This window comes from Peromyscus californicus, unplaced genomic scaffold (genome assembly GCF_007827085.1).
Source record: "Peromyscus californicus insignis strain IS unplaced genomic scaffold, ASM782708v3 Scaffold_11__1_contigs__length_118956290, whole genome shotgun sequence".
NCBI lineage: Eukaryota > Metazoa > Chordata > Mammalia > Rodentia > Cricetidae > Peromyscus > Peromyscus californicus.
The window spans coordinates 31,583,860-31,611,380 of NW_026294402.1; the positions used below are offsets into that span (position 1 = coordinate 31,583,860).

The following is a 27,521-nucleotide window of genomic DNA, read 5'->3' on the forward strand; positions in this document are numbered from 1 at the left end:
CTACACAGAGAGAGTTCTAGTACAGTAGGGCAACACAGAGAAACCCTGTCACTCAAACAAAACAAAATACACAACAACAAAACACTCCTGAGTATTCTCAAAGATCAAACTGTTTCTCAGTTCCAGACTTCTCACAAGCCTCTCTCATACTCTAAAGATCACATACATAGTCTTTTCCTTTTAAGATGTATTTATTTGTTTGTGTAATAACTGTTTGTGCCTGAGCATATATATTCACAGCACTTGAGTTGGAGGGGCACTTGGAAGCCAAAACGGGGTGTTGGAGCTCCTGGAACTAGAATTACAGGCTGTTGAGCTGCCTGATGTAGGTTCAGTTAATTGACCCAGAACCTCTGCAAGAGCAGTTAGTGCTCTTAACTGCTGAACCATCTCTCTGGCTCCAAGAAGTAATTTCTAGGGGTTCAGAATGTGGCTCAGTTGCTAGGGTGCTTGCCTAGCATGCACAAAGCCCTGGGTTCAAAACCCAGCACCACATAAAAATCCAGGCACCAGGCATGATGGCACACATCTGTAATTCCAGCACTCGGGAAGTGAAGACAGGAATATTGGAAGCTCAAGGTCACCCCTTGTCTACATAGAGCTTGAGGCCACCCTACCCTATATCATGTGCTGTATACCACCAAACAAACAAACAAAACCAGCGTAAAAGGGTACACTAAAGCCTCTGCTAAGGAGAAAAAGGAGCCAGATCTCACAGTTCCTTCCCATCTGCCTAGCAGTGCTTTACATGAATTCACTCCCTTAATTTCACAACAGGCCTCGGGAATGGGAGCTCTGGTTATCCTCATTGTAGATGAGGACATGAGCCGCAGTGAGGATAATTTTTCCAAAGTCACAAAATCACTTTTGGTACCAGAAAAATAGAACTGAAAATCTATTTATTATTTTTGTATCATGTGTACGGGTGCACACGTGCCCTTGTGGAGTTTAGAGGACAACTTTGTGGACTCAGTTCTCTCCTTCCACCTTCCTGTGGGGGCCCAGGATTGAATCCAGATCACAGCTCTAAGGCTGTGAGCCATTTCACTGGCTCTCAATTTAGAATCCCCCCCTCCCCCCCGCTTCTAATAAGAAAAATATTCTCATGTTTCTAACACCAGAAGAGCACAATGGCTAACACCTCTTCTTACTTCATTGGAGATAATGTCCTCCTGCCTCACCTCCTCCTGGTGATTGAACTGTTGGTAAGAGTGCATAAATAACAGAAGAAAGACCCTTCACCTCTCGGCCGCCATCCTTGTTTGGCCTGGAAGTACTTACCATCAAACAAAAGTAGGAGGGGCCTCCAGGCCGATGTGCCTCTCTTGAGCTCTCCCCTTTTTTTTTTTTTTTTTTTTTTTGGTATGCCATCTTTCTTATTAGATTTCATATGGATAGCATCTATAAGCACAGATTTATACACAGCACATCAATGAGTGAGGTACATATTTTTCACCAGGCTCTAGGGGATCTTCCGTGTTTCTATATCTTGAAGTTTCCCCTATTATCTGAAGTCTTTCTATTCCTGGAACTCTCTCACTCAAATCTCTCACCCGTATCCCACCGTTTTAGGTGACAAAATCATTCCCGCCATCCAGCCCCTCACCTTGACCTTGAGCTGTGAACCACTTTGGGGTAGGGTGCATTCCTTGGCTTGTCCACTTCAACCCCTAGTAGAATAGAAAGGGGAGTCCAGAAGGTGCCAGAAGCTCTTTGAGTGTAACTGTCAGCATCTGCCTGCCCATCTACTCTCCATCTGCCTGCATTATTATACAAAACCTAGTGTTAGGCCCTCTGAAGAATCCACATCGGTAGCGATTGCACGCCCCCATCTCGGAGCTTCTGAATATTCATGTGGGAAGCAGAAGGGCCGTTATCAAAGAAGGGAGAAACGGCAATTCATAAATATTAATAAAGGCAGGTCCACGTGCTCCAAGGAAAGCTATGAATGTTCACAAGAGGATGACGTTCAGGCCCTGGGCGCGCCCGTTGGGCGGGTGCCCGAGTGCGGGCGCGCCTCCGGGAGCCCGGGCACGAGCGCGGGGACCGGGCGCCGCCGGAGCAGCGGGGGAGCGCTCGCTCGCTGGCTGGCTTGCGGCTGCCGCTGCGCTGCGCCGGGCTACCGCTAGCCGGTGGATGGGGGTGTCCGGCTGAGCCCCGGGATCCGCGTCCCTCCGCCAGGACCCACACAGGTGAGGGCTCAGGGTTAGGGAGTGGGGGACAATGACCTTAGTCTGCACTGGACCCAGTACTAGGGGCGAGCGCGCGCGGGAGGTGGTGGTGGTCGAATTCGAGTGATGAAGGAGGCCAGAGGACTCCAGATTCTCCCATAAGATTCCTGATTCCTGGGGTATGCACGACTCTCATCCCCACTAGTCCCATTCACAGACTAAAAAAGAAGGGCCCGAGGGCTGTCGCCCTGGCTGTACCCAGTTTTGCGGGAGCTCAGCACCAGGGCCCCGGAGTGAGATACTGGGTACTGGTAGCATCATCTCAGAGCAGTGTGTGTGTGTGTGTGTGTGTGTGTGTGTGTGTGTGTGTGTGTGTGTGTGTGTGTGTGTGTGTGTGTGTGTGTGTGTGTGTGTTGCTGAGTACTGGTAGCATCATCTCAGAGCATTGTGTGTGTGTGTGTGTGTGTGTGTGTGTGTGTGTGTGTGTGTGTGTGTGTGTGTGATGTGCAGCACACTGCTGGGAAACCCTGCCTGATCGTGCTGGAGCAATGTGGATCCCATATATCATTCCAGAACCGTTATCTGGTCCGGTTATCTTTGGCGTCTCAAAATCATCTTTGTCCCTAAGAACCTGATCCTGCATCTACTTGTGCCCCTCCTCGGGGTGTGGAGCCTTCCCCCGACGGTGCATTCTCGCAGTGTCAGAACCTCTGGCTGCAGTCCTGGGGGAGCGATTGTTTTACTACACAGAGCAGGTCGGAGAAAGGACGAGTATGGCAGAGAGGAGTGGTGTGTGCAGCGCCGGCTGTCGTCCTCAGGGCCCAGAGCTCTGCAGATTGGGGGCTCAGCTTAAGGGGTGTTACACAATCCGCTCTTCTGCCCTCTTGCCTTTCCCTTCGAATCTTGTCTCCTGGCACGACTCACCATTCCAGACTTCCAGGTCTTTATTTGGCAAAGGGACAGTGGAGTATGTGCAGGGGCTGCGTGGGATGAGCTGGGCTTCTTCGGAGTGCCAGCCATTGTGCTGCCTGGAAGAGCCTTTCTTTACTCTGACAGAAGAGGGAGAGGAGGTCTGAAATGGAGGTGAATGGAACAGAAGAGAAGGGGGAAGGGTACAGAGTCCAGTGAAGGGGTTGCTGAGGCATGTGCAAATGAGTATTTATTCGTTCTGGCAAAATGGACAGCTAACACTAGCCAGGTTTTGCAGAAGAGCAGTCAGAGTCTGGAAGGAGATAAGCGAGGACATTTTAAGGATCTATACGGGGAGAGGAGGGGAGAGGAAGCACAGAGTCAACTATAGAGCAAGAGATGGAAAGAACAGGGAGATGGAGAGGGCATGTGTGGAGGTGCAGAGAGGCCCAGGAGGGGAGGCACGGTGAAATCCACCATTCACTCAGCTCGGTGAAGCAGGGACTGGTGATTTGTACTGCAGACCCAAGCTGCAGCTTCTGTACTGTTAAGCTGCAGGGAGAGACTTGTGCGCTCCCTACCCAGTGTCGTGTCCGTTGAGCGCTCTGTGTGTGTGCATTTCTCTTCCAAATTACATCATGTATTTGGAGACAGAATAGATGGAATAGATTGTATGAAACGCTTAAACTATAGTCCTGTACTTCTATAATAAAAAGGAAAAGACGGCTTTCCCGTGATTCCCTCTCTTGCCATTTTTGTATATCTGTTTATTTTGGAAGCACAAGGAAGATGGCTATTATGTGTATTAACATTAACTTTTTGTGTGTGTGTGGGAGAGGTGAAAACAGAGCGCCAGGTGTCACGCACGCTAAGCAACTGCTCTGCGGCTGAGTTGCCCCTCTAGCCTTAACACTAGCTTTGAAGGGAGGAGGGCTGGGAGAGAAGCTGAGGCTGAGGACCCAGCACACTTGCCAGGATGGAAGGATGGAGGGTTACTTCCGACATTTCGGTTGGGAAATAAAAGCAGCTTACCTAGAGGAGTACAAAAGAAACAAATTAAAGAAGGAAGGTAGGGGGCCCCAATAAAAGGGATGTGCCAGCTCTCCAAGCCAGTGAACCCCTTCTCAAGGCTTGACTCTCATCTCCTCTACCACAGCCTGAGATACAAACGTCCAGGTTGCGTCCTGTATTGATACAGATTCCTGATCGATCATGCTCTCAGATTTAGCATCATCTGTCTGATCATTTACATTGTACTTCATGGCTCCTGGGCAGCGACTTGATGAAAACCAATCAGGATATACTATGGATTGTTTCAACTAGCCTTGTTTCTGGACTCTAAACCTTGATATTCATGTCTTCTTTTATAATATTTTATTATACGCTGTGTATATGCCATGTGTGTGAGTGTAGACGTGAATGTACCACAGCACAGTTTGGAGGCCAAAGGTCAGCTTTCCTTAGCTCCCGTGTGGGATCCAGGGATCAAACTTAGGTTTTCAGAGTGGGCACCTTTAACTCACTCAGCCAGCTAGATAGCCTACTTCTTTTATAATTTTGTAGATGAATCTTTTTTCTCTAAGACTTGTCTGAGTAAAATATAGACACCCCCTTTTTAGATTTATTTTGATTATTTTTAATTATGTGTGTGTGCCTGGGCATATGAGTGCAGGTACCCTTAAAAGCAAGAGGCATTGGATCCCCCCACTCCCCCTGGGGCTGGAGTTAGAAGAATTGTGAATCACTCTACATGGGTATTGGGAATTGAAGTCAGTATGTGCTCTCAACCACTGAGCCCTCTCTCCAACTCCTAAGCACACCTAAGATCTATATGATCTTCCAACATTCAAAGCTTAGTATGTTCGGTGCTTGCTTGCTTGCTTGAAGCAGGCTTTCTTGTAGCGTAAGCTATCAAGGAACTTGCTCTGTAACCAAGGAGGGCCATCGATTCCTAATCATTCTACCACCATCAAGCCAGTGCCAGGATTTCAAGTGTGCGTCATCGCCACAAACAGCTGAAATTTGTCCTGGATTCTGGCGGGACTGACTTTTGTTGCTGGTTGAATGTATGAGTTGTGCCGTATGGAATCGGCACCCCCCCTCCCCCCGACTAGCATCACCTTTTTGTCCTAGATCTTCTGTCACTCCCAGAGAGAAACACACGTTACAAGGAAGACTAAATATCTGCAGTCAACTGGCCAGCTTGTGTGCCTCTCTAAATTGAGACCTGTGAACCAGGAAAACTACAACAAATGAATTAAAAAGAGTCCTTGCCGGGCAGTGGTGGCACACGCCTTTAATCCCAGCACTCGGGAGGCAGAGGCAGGCGGATCTCTGTGAGTTCGAGGCCAGCCCGGTATCCAAAGCGAGTTCCAGGGGGGGAAAAAGAGTCTTCGATGAAAAAGATGCCCAAATTCTTCCAGCATTTCCCCCTCTCATCTGATACACATTTTGAAGCAGCGCACACAGAGCATCATGGCAAGGACAATTTTTTTGTTTGACACACGCTTATCCATGAGTTTTGTTTGTTGTTTTTGTTTTTGTTTGTTTGAGACAAGGTCTCACTGTGTAGACCAGGCTGGTCTTGAACTCAGAGAGATCCGCCTGCCTTTATCTCCTGAGTGCTGGGATTAAAGCCACGAGCCACCACTCTGGGCAACCACACGTTCATGCAAGTAATTCCTGATTTTCTTAGGAAAGTGAAACCACCTTCAGTTGTAACTTTACTTATTATTATTTAAAAAATTTAGATTTATTTATTTTGTATGTATGAGTGTTTTTCTTACATATATGTCTGTGTACCACATGCATACCTGGTGTCCTTGGAGGTCAGAAGAGGGAGTTGGGTCGCCTAGAAGTGGGGATATGGAAGATTGTGAGCTGCCATGTGGGTGCTGGGAATCAAACCTGGGTTGGGCAAGAAAAATAAGTGCTCCTAACCACTGAGTAATCTCTTCAGCCCCTGTTTACTATTGTTTTTAAGTGTTTTACTTATGTGTATATGTGCATGGCCGTATACACACGTGTGTGGGGAGCCTTGGAGGCCAGAAGAGAGCATCACATTTCCTGGAAATGGAGTACAGGCAGACAGTTGTGAGCTGCCCAATGTGAGTGCTGAGAACCAGATTGAGGTCCTCTACAAAAGCAAGTTCTCTTAACCACTGAGCCATCTTCTAGCCCCATAAATGCTATTTTAAATCACATTTTGTAGATAAGGAAACTGAGGCACAAAGAGCAGATAATTTGCCCAAATTCTCACAGCTAAGGTTCATAAGACCAGAACAGGAAGTCAGGGTCTAGTTTCTCAGATATCACAGACCATAGTCTCAATTGACACTAATCTTTCTACTTTTTGACGTGGACCTGTGACTGACTCTCTCTCTCTCTCTCTCTCTCTCTCTCTCTCTCTCTCTCTCTCTCTCTCTCTCTGGTTTGAAATTTCAGGGCTTTATTTTGAAGCACCTTTTTCTGACTACTCCTATGGTGGTTTGAATGTAATTGGCCCCCATTAATCTCATAGGGAGTGGCACTATTAGGAGATGTGGCTTTGTCGGGGTGGGTATGACCTTGTTAGAGGAAGTGTGTCACTGTGAGGGGTGGGCTTTGAGGTTTCCTATGATCAGGATACCACCCAGTGTCTCAGTCGACTTCCTGTTACCTACAAGATGTAGGACTTTCAGCTACTCCAGCACCACGTCTGCCTGCATGACGCCATGCTCTCTGTCATAATGATAATGGACTGCACCTCTGAAACCATAATCAAGCTACCCCAATTAAGTGTTTTCTTTATAAGATTTGTAGTGGTCGTGATGTCTCTTCACAGCAATAAAAACCCTAACTAAGACAACTCCCAAACTTTTTCTCCCCATTTTTTATTTCATGTGTGGGTGTTTTCCCTGCTTGTATGTGTGTGCACTGTGTTCATGCAGTGTCCAGGAGGGCCAGAAGACAATGTTGGATCCCGGGGACTGATGTTAACAGATTGTTGTGAGCAGCCATGTGGGTACTGGGAATCAAATCAGGCTCTCTTAACCACCAAGCCATCTTCTCCAGCACCTCTACTCACAGACTTTTAAATTGTTATTTCTCTGAGATGCCTGGCACCCTCCTTTGTGATCCTGGAAAACTCTGATACCATTATTTACATAACTTGCTTTTAAACTGATGGTGAGAATTTTTATAATTGAACTGTTTTTTTTTTTTCATTCTTAAGTGTCTTAACTAAATGTCTTCACTTCCCCAGTGACTTGTACACAGTATCTTCAACTTGGAATTTTCTACACCTTTCTTGGTGCCTTGAGTTACTCTTGGCTCACATTCACTGTCTAAAATGTTCCTCCAGGCTGCATTTTGGTCATTCTAGATCCCAGACACCTAACATCAGAATTTTTAGTGACTCCTTTCTCTTTCTGATCCATCATTGGGATTGCCACACTTTTCTCACTTTTTTTTTCTCCTCCAGGGCATGAGGCTGGGTGATCTCACTTTGTCCTTCAAACAGTGATTTTTCTCTCTGTCACTCTCCTTTTGTATTTTCTATTCCTTTCTTCTCTTTCTTTTTCTGTCTTTCAACAGGGTCTCATACAACCCAGGCTGGCCCCAAACTTGATATATAGTTGAGGATGACCTTGATCCCCCTGCTGGCTTAGTACAGTGGCAGTAGTAGGTTCATCTCTAAGATCCATAACCTCATTAGCTAGTCGGCTAGATTCTCAGTACCAGGCATGATTTCCCTTCTATTTCTATTCTATAAAAGTCCCAGTTAGACAGTGTTGGTTCCCACCAAGACACGAGTGCCACCGCTGCACCCTTAGGAATATCTTCACATGCTGGTCATTGTTGCCGTTCATAGGCAGGAAGGACTATTGGCTGCTTCCCTGCCTCAGCAGTTTGCATAGCACCTTTCGGTACTGTGAAAGCTAGCCCTCAGAGAGGAGGCTTTCGGGTCAGATCCAGCTCATAAACCCAAAGTTGCTGAAGTACTACACACTGTCTTCAGCATGGGGACTTACCTTCAACCTCCGATGGACCACCAAGGGCAGCAGTGATAGCTTATAATGTTTGAAAATCTACTGGACTCTTTTGACCAACAACTCAAAAGGGAATTTCATATGCCTGGTACTGAGGCTTTTTTGTTAAATAGTCTGTGGCTTTTGGGAGGATCATTGTCAACTCAAGTAGTATAATTTTATTTAAACCATATATGTATATACATACTCATACACTTATTATATGCATTATATTAATTTTCGGTAAATAAAAAATAATGATTCCTTATGTTCTTTTCAAACACCCTTAGTGTTATTTGCCCTCCTCCTTTCCTCTTCTGGATTGAAGGCTCTCCTCCACCCCCATTAGACCACCCCTTTCTTCCCATTGCCCCTTTGTATCACCTGTGTCCTGCTATTGCCCTAGAAAGCACTCCTTCCCGATGCCCCATAGCACATTCTTGCTTTCCTGATTTTTTTTTTTTTTTTGGTTTTTCGAGACAGGGTTTCTCTGTGTAGCTTTGCGCCTTTTCCTGGAACTCACTTGGTAGTCCAGGCTGGCCTCAAACTCACAGAAATCCGCCTGGCTCTGGCCTCCCGAGTGCTGGGATTAAAGGCGTGCGCCACCACCCGCCCGGCTGCTTTCCTGATTTTTAATGGCTACTCCAAGTACTCCAAGTTATATACTCACATCTGAAGACAGATTTTGGCTTTTTAATACAGCATCTCACTAAGTTGCCAGGCTAGCATTGAACTTGTGTAACCCAGGCAGCTCGGAGCTTCCTTCCTTCCTTCCTTCCTTTTTTTTTTTTTTTTTTTTTTTTTTTTTTTTTTTTGGTTTTTAGAGATAGGGTTTCTCTGTGTAATTTTAGTACCTGTCCTGGATCTCGCTCTGTAGACCAGGCTGGCCTCGAACTCACAGAGATCCACCTGCCTCTGCCTCCCGAGTGCTGGGATTAAAGGTGTGCACCTCCACTGCCCAGCTGAGATTAAAGGTGTGTGCCACCACCACCCCAGCGAACTTTTTTTTTTTAAAGATGTGTGTGTGTGTGTGTGTGTGTGTGTGTGTGTGTGTGTGTGTGTGTGCACGCATTATGAAACACCTTAGTGGTTTGGAGAAACTTATGAGGTTCTCCTCTAAATAATGTGTTTATATTTGGGCAGTGGTGGCTCATGCCTTTATAGGCAGGCGGATCTCTGTAAATTCCAGGACAGCCTGGTCTACAGAGCAAGTTCTAGGACAGCCAAGGATATACAGGGGAAACCCCTGTCTCAAAAAACAAACATACAAACAAAAACCAAAAATTGGCCAGGTGGTGGTGGAGCACTTCTTTAATCCCAGCACTCGGGAGGCAGAGGCAGGCGGATCTTTGTGAGTTCAAGGCCAGCCTGGTCTACAGAGCAAGGTCCAGGAAAGGCACAAAGCTACACAGAGAAACCCTGTCTGGGGAAGAAAAAAAAAAACCCAAACAACAACAACAAAAACAAAAATTATTTTTTACTAGACATTTGTTTGTTTGTCTATTTGAGACAGGGTTTCTCTATGTAGCTCTAGCTGCCCCCAGAACTCACTGTGTCAACAAGGCTGGTCTAGAACTCAGAATGCATGTGCCAACATACCTGGCTTATTTTTTGTTTGTTCATTTATCTGAGACAGGGTCTTCGGTAGCCTAGGCTGTAGCAAGACTGGCCTTGAACTGATCCTCCTGCCACTCCCTTCTGCTGCTAGTATTATAGTTATGCTTCCCATGCTCCAGCAAATGATGCTTTTAAGTCCACAGAACAAAATGCTGTGTCTTAAAGGGGAAACTGATTTTACTGAAATATAGGTATAGCCAAAAAGAACTTATGATTGACAATTGGTTGAGCATTGCTTTAAGGTTGTGTTGGGGTACTGTGGTGGCCGCTGAGTACTTGTAAGGAGGCTAGTCCAAAGAAAGACTGCAACTATAAAATGCACATTGCATTTCAAATGCCTTAGTATAAAATACAAGCTCCATATTTTTAATATGAATTATATATTAGTATGGTCATACTTTGGATATATTGGATTGAGCAAATATGTTTCTAAAATAAAATATAAAGCTATTAAAATGAGCTTCTAAAGGTGTCAGCTCAATGCCAGGGTTTTTATAGTAATTCATGAGGAAATCAGATCCCGGGATACGTGCCACTCAGTGAGCCACTGAATCTTGGCAGCACCTCATTTTTCTGTGTTGAGAATGGTCTTCGGGTTCCTATTGCTGGGATGAAACACAATAGCCAAAAACCGCTTAGGGAGGAAAGGGGTTTATTTTGCTGATGCTTCCACATCACAATCCATCATCAAGGAAGTTAGGAGAGGAACTCAAGGCAGAAACCTGGAGGCAGGAACTGGAGCCGAGGCCACGTAGGAACATTGCTTACTGGTTTGCTATCCATGTTTGCTCAGCCTGCTTGTTTATGTGACCTCCCACATGCCTGAGGGGGCATGTGGCACTGCCCACGATGGGCAGGACCCTCTCACATCAATCACTAATTAAGAAAATACACTGTAGACTTGCCTACAAGCAAATCTTATGGAAGTATTTTCTCAATTGAGAGTTCTGTTTCCCAAATAACTTTAACATGTGTGCTCTAAAGGCCAAATCCACATCCATCTTGGGAATTGATGGATCAAGTTGGCAACAAACTAGTCAGGACAGGATGGAAACCAGGGCCTCTACCACTGAATGACACTCCAGCCTTGCTCTATCTGGTTTTCAGTGTATTTTCCCCCCAGCATTTCCTTTGCTTCTTTCTTTTATCCTTTTCTTCCTATTTTTTGTTTTTGTTTTTGAGATGCAGTCTTACTATGTAGTCCTGGTTGGCCTGGAATGCATTCCATAGACCAGGATAGCATTCCATAGACCAGGATAGCATTGAGATCAGGGGCAATCTACTTGCTTATGCCCCCAGAGTTTTGGGGACAAAGATAGGCTCAACCATTTCTGGCTGGTAGGCCTTTCATATTATTATCCTACCATGTTGCCTTTGCAAACTAGAAATGCTCAGAATGTATTTTGATGCCATGGTAACTGGCTTGATCTCAGCAAAATCACAGTAAGGGCCAGTTCTCACCCAGCATGCCCTCTGCCTTGCATAGAGTTTAGTTTTGTAGGTAGAGGTAGGGAGTGAGCACTCACTGGGCAAACCCAGTGACTTTTGGTATATGTTGGGTGTGGTTCCGGCTTACACATCTAACTGACCAGGAATCATACAGACCTGAAGAGAAAAGCTGGGCTACCTTTCTGCATGACCAGGAAGTTGGGCACGTGTAGAAGGGTGACACACGGTAATGCTGTTGGAAACAGTATATGGGGCAGAAGAGCATGTCTCAGTGGGTACACATTGATTGGTTGCCTGGCCGTAGGGCAGCCAGTGTGCTAAAGCCATGGAAGATATCCAAAGGACATCTGTGCCTTCAAGGAATTTTGATTAAAATTGGGAAGGGCCCTGGATGTGGAAACGGAAGAATAAATCAGGGTTGAAGACAGTGTATGGGGAGGGTGGGATGAGGGGCTGTGAATCACAGCTGCTGGGATTTAGGAGGAGGCCTAGATGTGTACTGTCATGCAATACCCAAGATGGATGTGAATTCGACCTTTAGAGCACATAGGTTGAATCTCTCTCTCTCTCTCTCTCTCTCTCTCTCTCTCTCTGCCTTCTCACTCCTTCTAAACAGGGTATCTCTCATTCTGTATTCCAGGCTGACCTGGAACTCACTCTATGACTCAGGTTGGCCTGGAACTTGAGGCAGGTTTCCTACCCCAGTTTCCAAGTGCTAGAATTATATTTGTGAGCTGCCATTCCTGGCTAAAAGCTTAGTTATATTCTGTGTAGATTTTTTTAAGTGGGTAGACCTGCGATAGGGATCTTCACATGTAAGGTAAGTGCTCTACCACTGATCTATATCCCTGGGGTTTTATTTATTAGACGACAATAGACGGAAGGCTAGCCCCAAGTTCCTGGGTTCAAGCTCTCCTGCCTCTTGAGCAGCCGTGACTCCAGGTGCAAGCACCAGTGTGGGGCTGCAAAGTGTCTGTTAGTGTTCTATGCGTTTCTAGAATTTATTAACGAGGGGAGTAATGTCTAGATCCAGGATCCCTTTTCCTGACCCGTGGGCTGAGGCATGATTCAAACTTTAGATGATTTCAGATTTTGGATGGGAGTAACTGCATATTCGGCACCTTATCATAACACTGGTCTGAGGTAGTGAGACCTATGAGCTATTCATTTTCATAATTATTTTTTGGTGCTAGGGATGAAACCCAGGGCCTCAAGTATTGTGACCTTGTGCTCTGCCACTAAGTTACACTCTCATTCCCTACTATAATTAAAAAGGTAATATTTCTTCAGCACAGCACTCTCAGTGGGACAAATTCAGACCACAAGCAGCTTTATATTCATGTTAGGTTTCATTGTCAAAGAAATTTAGGTCATGTTGGGTTTTTTTTGTTTTGTTTTTCTTTTTCTTTTTTTTTTTTTTTTTTTGGTTTTTCGAGACAGGGTTTCTCTGTGTAGCTTTGCGCCTTTCCTGGAACTCACTTGGTAGCCCAGGCTGGCCTCGAACTCACAGAGATCCGCCTGGCTCTGCCTCCCGAGTGCTGGGATTAAAGGCGTGCGCCACCACCGCCCGGCCATGTTGGGTTTTGATACAAGAAGTTGTGAAAAACAAACAATAAAAAAACATCTAAACTAGGTCTGGTAGCATAATAGCAGGAGCTTATAATCCCGGCTACTCAGGAGGCTGAGGCAGAAGGACCTGTGTGGGCTAAAGAGTGAGTTCAAAGCCAGTCTGGACAGTTTAAGGAGAGCCTGTCTCAAAAGAAAAAATTAAAAATAGGGCTGGTGATGTAGTTCATCGCTAGAGCAAGGTCTCAGCTTCATCATATGTGCAAGGTCTCAGGTTCAATTCCCAGTACAGAGAGAGAGAGAGAGAGAGAGAGAGAGAGAGAGAGAGCACCACCACCATCACCCTAGCCCAGGCATTTTTTTTCAGCTGTGTTTACTCCTTTAATCTTATAACAAACCTCTGAATCTTATAAAAAAAATCTTATAAAAAAAAACTGTTGTTTTTGCCGGCTTGAAAAAGAATAAAAGGAAGCACAGAGAAGTTAAGCGACTTACTTAAGGTCATAGCTGGTAGAGATAGAAGAGTGCAAACCTGAGCATCCTGGCCTGGGAACTGCATACTTCATCACTGTGCTTTGGGGCAGCCCCAGAGTGCTCTCTGTTTGGTTGCTCATATTATGAAGATATGCAAAGATATGTGAACTACTTAAGTGCATTGCAGTAAGCAACTTCAGAAGCCATAGATACTCCAGTAAAGTATAAGTATAATCTATTCTTGTTGTTGTTGTTGTTGGAGGAGGAGGTGGTGGTGATGGTGTGTGTATGGATGTGTGGCTTATGTGTGTGTGTGTGTGTGTGTGTGTGTGTGTGTGTGTGTGTGTGTGTATCTGTGCTTACCAATGTGGGTGCATGTGGAGGCCAGAGGTTGATGTCAGAGGGGCTTCTCACCTTATTGTTCCCCCCTCCAAAGAATGGAGGAAACTTTGTCCAAGGCAGAGCAATAGTATAGACGATAAATACCCTGTCAAGACTGACAGTGGCCACAGCATTGAAGGTACTCAGGGCACCCACCTTATTTTGTAGAACAAGATCTCTCACTGAACCTGAAACTTGCCATTTCAGCTGAACTGTCTGGCCTGTGAGTCATCTGCCTATCACCACCCTATGGCACTGGGGTTAAAGACACACACCGCTCTACCCCAATTTTATACGGGGGTGGGGTTTGGGGGGTTTGGGGGGTTGGGGAATTGGGGGTGGGGGGGTTGTTGGGGATCTGAACTCAGCTCCGTATGCTTATGCAGCAGGCACTTTACCCTCTGAACCATCTCTCCAGCCCCAGGATATGTTTCTTGTTTTGTTAGACATATTTTATTAGCTTATATTAATTAGACAAAATGTGTTTCGTTATGATCTTTTCACACATTTATATAATGTGCTTTGATCTCCTTTCCCCTCCTTTCCCTTCCATGTCCCCAGTCACTCTTCCACTGGCCCTTTCAAGCTCTTATCAAACAGTTCCCCTTCTACTTTCATAAGCATTTTTTTGAAATCTAGGTTTTGTACTAGAGAGAAGGAGCTTTTGTTTTCCAGGGGATGCAGAGTAATGGAAGATGTGATCTGGTTCCTCGGCAGAACTGGCACAAAAGCCGGGTCCAAACTCACACTGCCCTGTGTATTTCTTCCAGGGAAACGGAGCCTGACGACGGCAGCAGCTGGCCTTGTACTGTGGTGCCAGGATGGAGGCCCCACTGGTGAGTCTAGACGAAGAGTTTGAGGATCTGAGGCCCTGTTGCTCCGAGGACCCAGAGGAAAAGCCGCAGTGTCTCTATGGCTCATCTCCTCACCACCTGGAGGACCCTTCCCTCTCTGAGCTCGAGAATTTTTCTTCCGAAATCATCAGCTTCAAGTCCATGGAGGACCTGGTGAATGAGTTTGATGAAAAGCTCAATGTCTGCTTTCGGAACTACAACGCCAAGACAGAGAACCTGGCTCCGGTGAAGAATCAGTTACAGATCCAGGAGGAGGAGGAGACTCTTCAGGACGAGGAGTAAGAAGCTTTAGCGCCCCTCTCCTGCACCAGACAAAGCCCAGAGTTGGGCTTCCTGACCCAGAGCTAGCTTCTGCCTACAAGTCTTCGGGCAGGACTTAGATTCTTACATACCGTAAGCTGTCGGTGACAGCTAACATTATTCTCTAGATGTCTCTCTAGAGTCACCTGGAGAAAGCATTCTTGGACTGAAATGTTAGAGGAATGAGGGAGTCAGGTTTTCCTAAACACAAAACAGAATTTTAAGAACAAGAAATGTGGGGAATCAGCCGGGCGGTGGTGGCGCACGCCTTTAATCCCAGCACTCAGGAGGCAGAGCCAGGCGGATCTCTGTGAGTTCGAGGCCAGCCTGGACTACCAAGTGAGTTCCAGGAAAGGCGCAAAGCTACACAGAGAAACCCTGTCTCGAAAAACCAAAAAAAAAAAAAAAAAAAAAGAAAGAAATGTGGGGAATCTAGCTTCCTCTCTTCCCTCCCTTCCCCCATCCCGCCCTCCCTTTCCACCTCTCTTTTTTTCTTTTTCAAAGATTTATTTATTTTTATTTTTGAGTGTGGGTGCTTTGTCTGCATGTATATATGTGTACCACAGATGTGCCTAGTCCCACAGAGGCCAGAGTAGGGTGTGGGATCCCCTGAAACTGGAGTTACTGATAGTTGTGGGCTGCCATGTGGATGCTGGGAATCGAACAATGCTCCTCTGAAGATCAGCCAGCTCTTTTGACTGCTGAGCCATCTCTCTAGCCCCTCTCTTTTTCTCTTTACATATTTACTTATTTTATATGTATTTGTGTTTGTGTGTGGGACCCACATGTTATCATGCATGTGTGGAGGTCAGAGGACAACTGTCTACTTCTACCATGTGGGTCCCTGGGATTGAACTCAGGCCCTCAGGATTGGTGAGAGGTGCTTTTACCTGCTGAGCCATCTTTCAGGCTCTCTCTTTTCCCTGCGGCAACCTCCCCAGACATTAAAAATAAAATCCAGAAGGGAATTAACTAACTGTGATGGTCTAATCATAAACTGGACAGTTGGCCTCAAGAAACACCTACATTACAGAATTAGAGATCTCCAAAGTGTTTATAACTCTCAGACCTGGAAAGTTCACAAATATTGAGATATGCCCAAGTAAGACAGCATCTGAATTGAGAGCCCTGGACAAAAGGAACTTGGAACTAGGGGATGTGACTTTTGAGTCCTAGAGCAGATTTCCTCTGCTGCTTATTAGCCATCTTCCAGGGCCTTCCCAGCTTCACAGCAAAGGAATCTGAGGGGAGCATTACCTTAGGAGAATCGAGAAAGAGAAGCAATCTGTTACATAAAGAAGACTGTTGCACAGCTGGAAACGTGGCTCTGTTGGTAGAGCGCTTGCCTAGTCCCCAGAAGCCCTGGGTTCCATCCCCAGCACCAAGTAAACTGGGTGTCAGTGGCTCATGGCTGTAACTCTAGCACTCAGAAGGTGGAAGCAGGGGAATCAGAAGCTCAGGGCTATCCTCAGCTAGATGTACCATATGAGGCCAACTTGAATACATGAGATCTAGTTTCAGAAAAAGAAAAGAGGTGTTTAAAGGGTTTTAGAGATTTAGAAGAAAATGCACAAATTCCTGTATGGATAAAATATGCATCAATTCTTCTTTAGAAATAATGCAAAAAATGTCAAGTAGTTGGCTTGTTAGGACCAACTGTGCCTCGTTCCTCCCCAGCCATGTGGAGTCTCTAAGCCAGGGCTGTGTACATTCTAGACAACTGTGCTACCTCTGATCTACTTCCCAGGCCCCCTTTTTCATTTGTGGACTTGAATCGAAAGAACCATCCATAATAACCGGGTAAGAAATACATTGAGGATCCTAATGGGGAGAGGCTTGCTTGATTATTTGAAAATAGATGGGGCTGCCCCTCTTGAAAATACAGGAGCTGTACATGGTCTGTATTATTCACTGTTAAATACTCCCCCCGCACCCCCCCACACACAGGGCTTTGAGTGCAGGAAGAGATCAAATAGCGTCTTTAAATGAAATATACCAGTGAATGTGCTGGATGAGTAGAAATAAGTAACCTTGTAGGTTCATGCATTGTATTTCGAGGCCACCCTTTTCTCTTTAATTTATGCTACTTCATGATCATACATTTCACTCTGGTGACCAGAGCTATAACTGTGGGTGATATGTTTCAATTGAGTTTCAATGTTTACAATTGATTATTTCAAAATTCTGGGCCAGTTATAGTTTGCTGGGGAAAAAAAAAAGGCTGATGGGCTTTATTAGATTTTTTTTTCTTTTTTAGTGCACCAGGAACACAGAGGCTATGAATCCTAATTTTCATACTCTCCGTGTGACCTTGGTCAGGTCACTTAACTGTAGTAGATTGCATGGGTCCTTGTTTTTGAAACCCCCAGAGCTCAATCTTGATGAAGCAGGGCTAAGGATCTGATTTCTTCCCTTGCTCAGGACACGCTCTGAAAATGACATTTTAGGAGTCCAGTTCCTACCGTATTGCTTCCAGCTAATCATCTCTTTGCATCTGAGCCCTTCCTCTGCCTATTAAAGGCGAAAGCCCAGTGAGCAGCTTCTCGAAATCCCTCCCGGCACATTAGCAGCGGTCGCTCAATGCTAATTACCGTCACATGGGATGATTGGGCTTCTCAGCAATGGTTTTCTGCCTTGACTGCCTTTTGATGCTTCAGCTAAGAGACTAGAGTTGGATAATTGCTGAGCTAGAGGTAGAGGAAGATGTGGGGAGGAGAAGGGGAGGAAGGAAGAGATGAACACTGAACTTTCTAGGCATTTCGTGCACATAGAACCTCTGTAAAACACAAAACAAAAATCAGAATCACATTGCATACTTCGTTTTGCAGGCAGCTATCTACATCTTTCAGTTGTGGAATTGTGACTAAGCAAAGGAAAAGGATGATTCAAAGGGTAACCTGATCCTAAGTGTCCTCTAGTGTTTTTGTGGTGACCTGCTCTGGTTTAGTATTTGGAGGGATGTCTCATCCACAAATAAACTGCAAGTGTTTTGAGTGGAATTAGAGATAAAGAGTAGAAGCCCAAAGCAAAAACAAGGGAATTCATGGTCAAGTGAAATTCCTTAAGAAACAGAGAAAATGCAGTAATTGCCTACAAGTCTTCATTTTTTTTTTTTTTTTTTTTTGTAGTTTGGAACTATTTGGCCAATAGGGAATTGATTGATTTTTCAACGTTATCTCTGATTCAAGGCCTAGAGATTCTGGTATTAAAGGAGAGCTGCCTAGGTATGGTGGCACACACCTGTAATGGCAGCACTCTGGAGGAAGAGGCAGCAGGATGACTGTAGCTGGAAGTTTCTCTGGTCCTGCCCAGCCCTGTGGTCAGCACAAATCTTTCCCATGTGTGACCCACAGCCTCTTGGTCCCAAGTGAACACACAGAGGCTTATATTACTTACAAACTGTATGGCCTATGGGTCAGGCTTCTTTCTAGCTAGCTCTTACAACTAAACTCAACCCATTTCTATTCCTCTATATGTTGCCATGTTGCCATGTGGCCGTGGCATTACTGGTCTGCTGGCATCTTGTTGCTCCTTGGGTGGCAGGCTGGTATCTCTCCCAACTCCACCCTCCTTCCTCTCGTCTTCAGTTGGAATGTACCACCTAACTTTATCCTGCCCTGCCATAGGCCAATGAAGCTTTATTTATCAACCAATCAGAGCAACACATATTCACAGCATACAGAAAGACATCCACAGCAGATGACAAATTCAAGGCCACATAATCAATTCTAGGGCAGTCTTGTTTGTATGAGACCATCTTTAAAAAAAATGTAAAGGGAGAGCCAGATTTAAATAATATATATTATATTTCTATCTGTCTGTCTGTCTGTCTATGTCTCTATCCATCCATCCATCCATCCATCTATCTGTCATCTATCTATCTATCTATCTATCTATCTATCTATCTATCTATCTGTCTGTCTATCTATCTGGTTTTGAATTCAGAAACTGTTTCAGGGGTTGAGGATTTAGCTCAATGGTAGAGCGCTTGCCTAGCAAGCGCAAGACCCTGGGTTCAGTCCTCAGCTCTGGAAAAAAAAAAAAAAAGATAAAATGTGTTTTAAAAGAAAGAAAGAAAGAAAGAAACTGTTTCAGAATCATCTCCTCTCCTCCTCCCACTCACTCCTCCCCCTTTCCCTCATTTCCCTCATTTGCTCCTCTCCTCCCCTCCCCCACATTTCTTTACCCTTCTAGCTTTTGAAACAGGATCTTGCTATGTAGAGCACATTGGCCTTGAATCCTTCTGTCTCGGCCTCCTGAGTACTGAGATCACAGGTTGCCACCACCACCGCTGACCCAGAACCTCTTCTTCAAATCTATGCAATCACTCTTTTCCCTTGCAAAAGATGAGCCTGGAGCTTAGAACCTCTTTGAAGCAACTACCGTCTGAGGGTGGCGAATCAGCCAAAGTAAGGGGAAAATAGGAAGGGACAGCTCCCACCCATCCCCTGTCTCACTAGGCTTGTTCTCAGCCCTGGCAATAGCTACAGAAGTCTAAACGGTTGGGAGCAATTGCTGCTCCCCGTTCCCCAGATAGGATTTATAAGCTAAAGATAATGTTAAAACCAAAGTTCACACAGTAAATAAACTATCACTAGACATACTTTAAATGGAAGATAAGTAAATGCTTTATAATCAAATGGGGAAGTCTGGTAGATAACTATCTTTGAGAAAATTCTGTTCTCTCTAGTTTGGTGGTGGTGATGGTGGTACACACCTTCAATCCCAGCACTCAGGAGGCAGAGGCAGGAAGATCTCTGTGAGTTCAAGGCTAGCCTAGTCTACAGATGGAGTTCCAGGACAGCCAGGGCTACAACTGTCTCAACCTCCCCTCCCCTCCCTGCAAAAAGAGAAAGAAAAGAAAAGAAACCAGGTCTCTTCTTAGAGGTTCAGTTTCCCTATGTACAAGGGAGAAATATTGTTTATTCTATTCACATATGTGAGAGAATTAAATATGTTGTGCAAAGGTATGAACTACAAAAGTGTACTCATATTAACACATGTGTAAGTGTGGGCTTTGTATTATTGGACCTGGGAAGTGGCTGACTGAAAGACAGTTACGGGATTTGTCACAAACTTAAAGCTAAATTAGCCCTTTGAGCTGCCTGTTATATTGTTAGTCTACATATATGTGTGTGTGTGTGTGTGTATGTGTTTATTAGGACTCATGTAGCCCTGATGGTATGTTGCCAGTTTTAGACTTGCAACTTGTATACATATCTGTACAAATCCATTCCTTTGGGGTTCTTTACACTCAGACAGCATTCTTTTCCAAATGCCTGGCCCACTTCAGTAAAAGATAGTTTAAATGATTCCACTGATACCCAAGACCAAACTATAAAATATGCAAATGAAAGCCAACCATGGTAACTCATGTTTATGATCCCAGCACTCAGGGAGGTTTCAGGAGGATTGCTACTAATTCTAGGTCAGTTTGGGCTACAAGTGAGACCTTGTTTCAAAGAACCAAAAGAAAAGAAGTATGCAGACCATGAACCTTTTCTCTGACCATGGGGACCACATTAAATCTCAGGTGTCATGGCTGCCTCATGGTAAGAACAGAGACAACCTGTTCTTTGGTTAATGAAAGTGAAGGGACCTTGCAAAATCTCTCTACTTGGATGGGAAAGCAGTCTGTCTGTGTTATCTGGCACCCCACTGATCACCAGTGTTAACTAGGCTGATCTGGCTAGCTAGGTGAGTGTCCCCTTCCTCCTTCACCACCCATGAATGCCTCCAGAAACTGTATGAATCAACCAGTCAAGAAGGACCTTCCCAGCTAGAGAAGTCCTGAGGAAGCTGTTCTTTGGTCAAGGATATACAAGTAGCTGCACTCTCCTGTTAGAACCTCCAAACAGGCAAAGTCTCCCTTCTCCATGGTGAGAGTCAATGACAGGATGCTTCCTAGAAATTGGCATTTATTTGTTTGTTTATTGTTCTGGAGAGGACGCCCAGGCCCTCGAACATACAAGACAAATGCTTTGCTACTGAGTTACATCCTCGTCCCCAAGAAGTAAGATTTTAAATCTCAAAGTAGCCGGGGGTAGTGGCCTTAATCCCAGCACTCAGGAGGCAGAAGCAGGGAGATCACTGTGGGTTGAGGCCAGCCTGGTCTATAAAACTCATTCTAGGATAGCCAGGGCTATGTAGTGAGACCTCCAGCTGTGGGCTGGAGACCCCAAAAGAAATCCTGGCACACCCTGTTCCCCAGCCAGAATAATGTCAGTCGGGGACTTTGCACTTAGAATTGGTGTCTAAATTGCTGCTCCAGCTTGTGATTTGAAACTTGGTTTATTATTCTGATGCCCACACCAATGTCAGCCATATACTGAATCATGAAGAGTTGTAAGGGTGGGTCGGAGTGCACGTTTGCTGCTGTGCGGCCTATCTTCAAAGGCCACCTCTGCCATCAGTGAATGTGTAAATTTGGGTGGTGTAATTGTCGACACTGCATTCTAGGTTCTCATAAGCAACAGCCTGAAGAATTGTGAATAATGAATGCATCCATCTTCACATAGAGCTTAGAAGAGGGCTAGGCTCAGGAGCTGCTTAAGAGTGGACTGTGGTTGTTGATACAGGGCCTCTGAGTGACTATGGGAAGGTATGCAAGAGATAGGAGGAGGTTTAACTTGAAGGTCATTCACTTGGAAGGATAAAAAGGAAGAAGAAATGAAAAGGAAAATAAAAAGAAGATGGTTTGAAATCTTTGGGATATATAGGGTTGGAAAGTTGCCTAGAAACCGAAATTAGCCTAAAGATTCATTGGTTGCTGGGAGTGGTGGGGCACACCTTTAATCCTAGAGGTAATTGGATCTCTGAGTTTCAAGCCAGCCTGGTCTACATAGCAAGTTTCAGGTCAGCCAAGGGTGCTTAGTGAAACTCTGTCATCAAAATAAAACTAAACAACAGAGCATTCAGTAAAGGCGCAGGGGAAAAAAGGTCCCAACTGTCGGGCTCAGGACTTAAGCAGTCTGAAGGTCAAATAGAAGGTGTGCAATCAGTCCCTTAAGATCCCAGCTTCCCTTCAGGAACAAAAGACACAACCTAATTTGGACTTTGCTGAATCTCACTTCTCCAGCATTTCCTGTAGGGACACAGCTGCAGGCGTATTCATTCCCAAAGCACTAATGTACCACAGAGATTTAAAAGCAGGCTCATGACCTTTCCAGTGGGTGTGGTGGTTGGAGCATTTTCTTAGAGTTAGCAAGTCATATTTTCTTCTTGGTTCCACAATGCCAGTAGGACTTGGCTTTATACAGCTTTAATAGTGCCTGACAGTAATTGGGATCTTACCCATGGTTTGAGATGCAGGCTCTGGGGAGATGGCCTAGTGGAGGAAGTGCTTGCCTGACAAGCACGAGGACTTGCGTTTGCATCCCCAGCACCCATGTTAAAAGTTGGCTGCATCAGCAGAGCTCATGTGGAACCTTAGTGTTGACGGGACAGAAACAGATAGATCATGGGGACTCCCTGGCCTGCCAGACTACCCAAAATGATAGGTTCAGCAAGAGACTTTGTCTCAAATCATATGATAAAGAGCAATAGAAGATACCCAAAGTTGTCCTACACACATACATACAAGATGAATTCACACACACACACACACACACACACACACACACACACACACACACACCCCACGTGTACACACATGGGAAGCAGGTTCAAAAGTCTTGCTGAGTGACTGTCTCAGGAACACTTGATGGCTTTGTTCTCTCAAAGTGCTTTTTTTGGTTTTTATTTGCTTTTTTGTTTGTTTGTTTTTCAAGACAGGGTTTCTCTGTGTAGCTTTGTGCCTTTCCTGGAACTCACTTAGTGCCTCGAACTCACAGAGATCCGCCTGCCTCTGCCTCCGAGTGCTGGGATTAAAGGCGTGCGCCACCACCGCCCGGCCAAAGTGCTTTCTTATATGGTGGAAAAATAGCAAGCAGATGCCTCTCCTGTCAATAAATTGTTTTCATGGGTTTCTTTTATTTAATTACCAGTTACATACATTATTTTTCCAGGGAAACCTTTCACATATACCCATCTATTTTGTTCCATTCCTAATTTTATGAGTTACCTTATTGTTATATATTTGATATCAAATGTCTGTTCTCGGGTACCTAATAATTCATTCATTTTCATGATATGTTTGTGACTTCAGAATTTTTTTCAAATCATCTCCACCCCACCCCACCCCACACTGAGGATCAAACCTAAGGCCTTGTACCTGCTCGGCAAATGCTCTACTACTAAGCTACAACCTTGGCCCCCCACCCTCCCTTTTGTCCAAAGAAGAGTTGGGAAATAAGTGAATCAAGTGATAAGAATTATAGGAAAACATATATATATTAGAATCAAGAAGAAATATAACCTCATCTTTCTTTTCTGAAAACCAATTGTGTGAGTATGTAGTCCCAGCTGGTCTGGAACTTAATATGTAAACCAGACTAGCCTCAAACCCATAGAGATCCACTGTCTGTGCCTCCCAAGTACTGGGGTGAGAGGTGAGTGTCACCATGCTTGGCTTTTTTTTTTTTCTGTTTTGTACATTTGCCTTAGTATCCATAATGAAAACACAGCACGTTTAAACTCTACATAAACTCTACAGGGTTGTGTTGCTGTGGACTCCCTGGAGCATTTTGGAAAAGAAGTGAGCAGTTACAATATTGATGTTTTCCTCTTGCTTACATTAGATATCGAGGAGCTGATTCCTGAGAGAAGATTGGAAGCCTCTGAAGTTGAAATGTGTTACCCAGTTTTAACAAGACTCAGTCAGAGTATCTGCCCAGTCCCTTCCTCTACCCTCTGGTTCTCTCAGACTATGGGAAAGGAACACTGATACTTCTGAGGTTTAGGAATAAACTAGATGGTTGGGGTACAGATTAATTTTTCTAAGCAAAAACCAAACAGCTTTCCCTCTAAAGCCTCTGGACAGGGCCCCATGCTCATGGTTTTCTCCTCCAGACATGCCTCGAATTCTGTGTTTCAGCTGCTGCCTCTGTGTGCTAGAAGGCAGATGACCTCAGCCTGGCACACACAGCAGCCTCTCTCTTGCCTGGCCCAGCTCTTCCTTCCTCCAGGCGGGGTCAGGCAGCAGATGTGTGCTAATGAGAGCTTTTCTTTGTTTACAGGGTTTGGGATGCTCTGACAGACAATTACATCCCTTCACTCTCAGAAGACTGGAGGGACCCAAACATTGAGGCTCTGAATGGCAACAACTCTGACACTGAGGTACCTCTCAGGGGCCCCCTATTTAGTCAGGGTTGGGAAGATATGGAATCCAGATAGAAAAATGTCCAACAACTCAATAGCCTTCTAAAGCAATAGTTCTGAGTCATTGTTGGGACTTCACATGCTGTTGAGGAAGATAAAGCATGAGGTAGGAAGGAGACTGGGTGTGTTTGAGGTAATTGGGGCGGTTATGCATAAAAAGAGTACGAATGGTGTCTTAGTTAGGGTCCTAATTGCTGCAACTAGACACCATGACCACAGCAACTATTATAAAGAAAAACATTTAATTGGGGCTGGCTTACAATTCAGAGATTTAGTCTATTATCGTCATGGCAGGAAGCATGGCAGTGAGCAGGCAGACATGGTGTTGGAGAAGGAGCTGAGAGTTCTACATCTGGATCTGCAGGCAGCAGCAAAAGAATTGAAACACACTTCCTCCAACAAGGCCACGCCTCCTAACAGTGCCACTCCCTATGGACCTGTGGGGGCCATTTTTTATTCACACTGCCACAAATGGTTACCCACTTCCCAAGGCTGCTCCCCTTCTTCCTGCTCCATCTTTGTGGTGCTGTGGCTGGAAATCAGGAACTTGTACATGTTAAGCACACTGCCAGTGACTGCATTCCCAGAACCCCAAATTACTTCCACTGCTGACCTGAGTATTATGATCTGCATAGCAAGTTGGAAAAGAATGACTACCTTAGGCTTATCTCTTTATATATATATATTTAAATCAGGTAACCAGGCATTCTGGTGGCACACCTGTAATCCTGGCACTCAGGAGGCTGAGGGAGGACAGTTGCCACAAGTTTGAGCAAGCCTAAACTGCAGAGTGAGATTCTAGTCTCAACAGACGTACAAACAAAAACATTTTTAAGAATCAGAGTTTGCTGTCTAAAGTGAATAGCACAGTCCCATCAGAAGCAATGCTTTGAGCAAGCACCGGTCGACCTTATAGCCTGCTGGTTAGAGCTAGGGCTCAGGTAAATCAGGTAACAATGGGTAGGGAGGTGTGGTGTTGTTTTCTTTTGTTTGTTCCTTTCCAAGTGCAGAGGATAACTGAGGGTTTCAGTGGGGCTGGAGAAATGGCTCAGTGGTCAAGAGCACTGGCTGCTCTTGCAGAGGACCCAAGGTCAGTTCCTAGCACCCATGTCAGATGGTTTACAGCTGCCTGCAAGTCCAGCTCCAAGAGATCTGATAGCCCCTTCAGCCTCTGTGGGCACCCTCATACAAATGGCATTCACTCATATAGACACACACACACACACACACACACACACACACACACTTAAAAAGGAAAACTTTATTTATTTATTTTTATTTATTTATTTATTTATTTATTTATTTATTTATTTATTTATTTTTGGTTTTTCGAGACAGGGTTTCTCTGTGTAGCTTTGCGCCTTTCCTGGATCTCGCTCTGTAGACCAGGCTGGCCTTGAACTCACAGAGATCCGCCTGGCTTTGCCTCCCAAGTGCTGGGATTAAAGGCGTGCGCCACCACCGCCTGGCATGGAAAACTTTATTTTTTAAAGGAGGCTGAATTCTTCTTTTGAGTTGATTGTATAGTCTCTCAGAAAATCCAGATTGCCCCTGGTGGCTGACTATATATGTACTGTATATGTAGTGGTATTTTAGTCAGCAGAGCAGAGTATCTCTGAATGATTTATAAGCAGTAGACATTTATTTCCCATAGTTCTAGAGACTGGAAGTCTAAGATCAAGTTGCCAGCAGATTCAGATTGTGGGGAGGCCCCCATTTCTGTTCTAGGTGACACTTTCTTGTGAGGTCCACACATGGTAGAAAGGACAAATGAAGTCTCTTGAACTTAGTTTGGACTAATTTTTATAAGGAATTAATACCATTCATGAGGGCTCTACCTGTATGTGATATCTAATCACCTCCCTCGAGGTGCTCCCTCCCATTTTAATTTTGGAGGTCAGAGTCTTAGCAAAAATTGAGGGGTGGTGGGCGGGAGGAGACACACACAAACACTGAGCTAATGCCCAGGTGAAATGGCTACCCAATGGTCAAGAGGCATTCTCATAGCAAAAGGTGAAATCATTTAATGGTTCTATCCATGTTAAAAGACAATTGTTTGGCTTTCTAGTTTCAGCCATGAAGAAAATCTGACAATTTTGTATTCAGGAAGTGCTGGCCCGGCCCTGGGGACTCAGCAAATGATGAATTTCAGGAATTTGGTATAGTGATGGATCACATCTTCCTGGGAGCTCAAGAATTGGTCCCAAGTAAAAGAACAGGAAGCAGATTTCCCTGACTGGGCACTGTATCTACAGAACTGCTCCAAATAGCACAGGGGAGGGATCAGCATTTGTTGAAAGAGTGGCTGCATCTCCTAATCATGAACAATAGAGAATACTTAGGACATTGAGGCCTCTCTGGCAGGCAAGACAGTGAGGCTATGATTGACTTACTGCAAGCACACAACACTGACACTGGAGCCTGGGTCTCAGGTCCTCTTTGAACTCCTGCCTGTGCATTTTCTCTTGCTGCACACATATGCACAGTACCTCGTAGTCACCTAAAATAAAAGAGAGAAAGTCACAATAATGCAATGAGTCTAGTTACCGAAATCAGATCAGGTCGTCAGGATATAAGAGGCCACTTTTCCAGCTTATGTTGTGAATTATGCCAATGGATATATAAGACAGGCTGCCCTACTTCATCTTCACTTGTACACCCCCCTCAAGGGGGCTGGTAGTTCTCGGAGAGCTGAGAGACTCTGGGAAGGGTAGCCTTGAGCTCTGCTCAATGGGGTTGTTCTTATCTAAGTCTGGCACAGGACAGATGATGAAAGCAGATGGAGAAAGTCTGCTTTATCTCATCCTTCTTTATCACCTGGCTTTATTACAGTAGAAGGACTTTAACCCCAGTTTAAATGGCTTAACAGGTTGACCAGTACTCCGAATGCCTTCTGCTAGCCTGGCCAACCAAGCACCCATACATAGTATGGTATATGCACAGCGCAGTCTCAATTTCATGAGCCCTTATAATCTTCTACTTTGTGGATATTGCCAAGAATCAGTTGTTTGTTTCTCTATCTGCTCATGCTTGTCTTTGTGACTAAAATAAGCAATTGAATTAAATATCATAGACACTTCAATCCTGACTGCAATGAGAATGATTTTGGCTTTGTTAAAATCAAAGTGACACATTTATACAGTTCTAAAGGATCAGCCACCCAGGGGTGATGGTGCATGCCTTTAATCCCAGCACTCAGGAGGCAGAGGCAGGCAGATCTCTATGAGTTCAAGGCCAGCCTGACCTACAGAGTGAGTTCCAGGACAGCAAGATCTATACAGTAAAACTCTGTCTTGAAAACATAAAAAGATCAAGCAGGAGGGCCTCACCTTGTTCCCTGTTGTATAGTAGCAACTACTTTTACAAATAAATAAATTTATTTCATTTATTTTATTGCTAAATAGTAGTCACTTGCATGGATACACTACATTTAATGTATTCACTCATCTGTAGATTAATATTGGTCTGTTCCTAGTTTTTTAAAATTTCAAACAAAGCTGCTTTGGATATTTTTTTTCAAAAGGCTTTTTTTT

The 27,521-nt window shown here is 44.8% G+C and overlaps 1 protein-coding gene across 1 annotated transcript in view; it reads left to right on the plus strand.

Moving 5' to 3' along the window:
- The first annotated feature begins 2,059 nt into the window (after positions 1-2,059).
- Fez1 (fasciculation and elongation protein zeta 1) overlaps positions 2,060-27,521 on the plus strand; it is a 57,577-nt gene continuing 32,115 nt past the window's right edge. Inside the window, exons 1-3 of the mRNA XM_052756472.1 lie at positions 2,060-2,192; positions 14,347-14,708; positions 23,847-23,946. Coding sequence (XP_052612432.1) covers positions 14,398-14,708; positions 23,847-23,946 — 411 coding nt within the window. The 5' untranslated portion in view covers positions 2,060-2,192; positions 14,347-14,397. The remainder of the gene's footprint in view (positions 2,193-14,346; positions 14,709-23,846; positions 23,947-27,521) is intronic.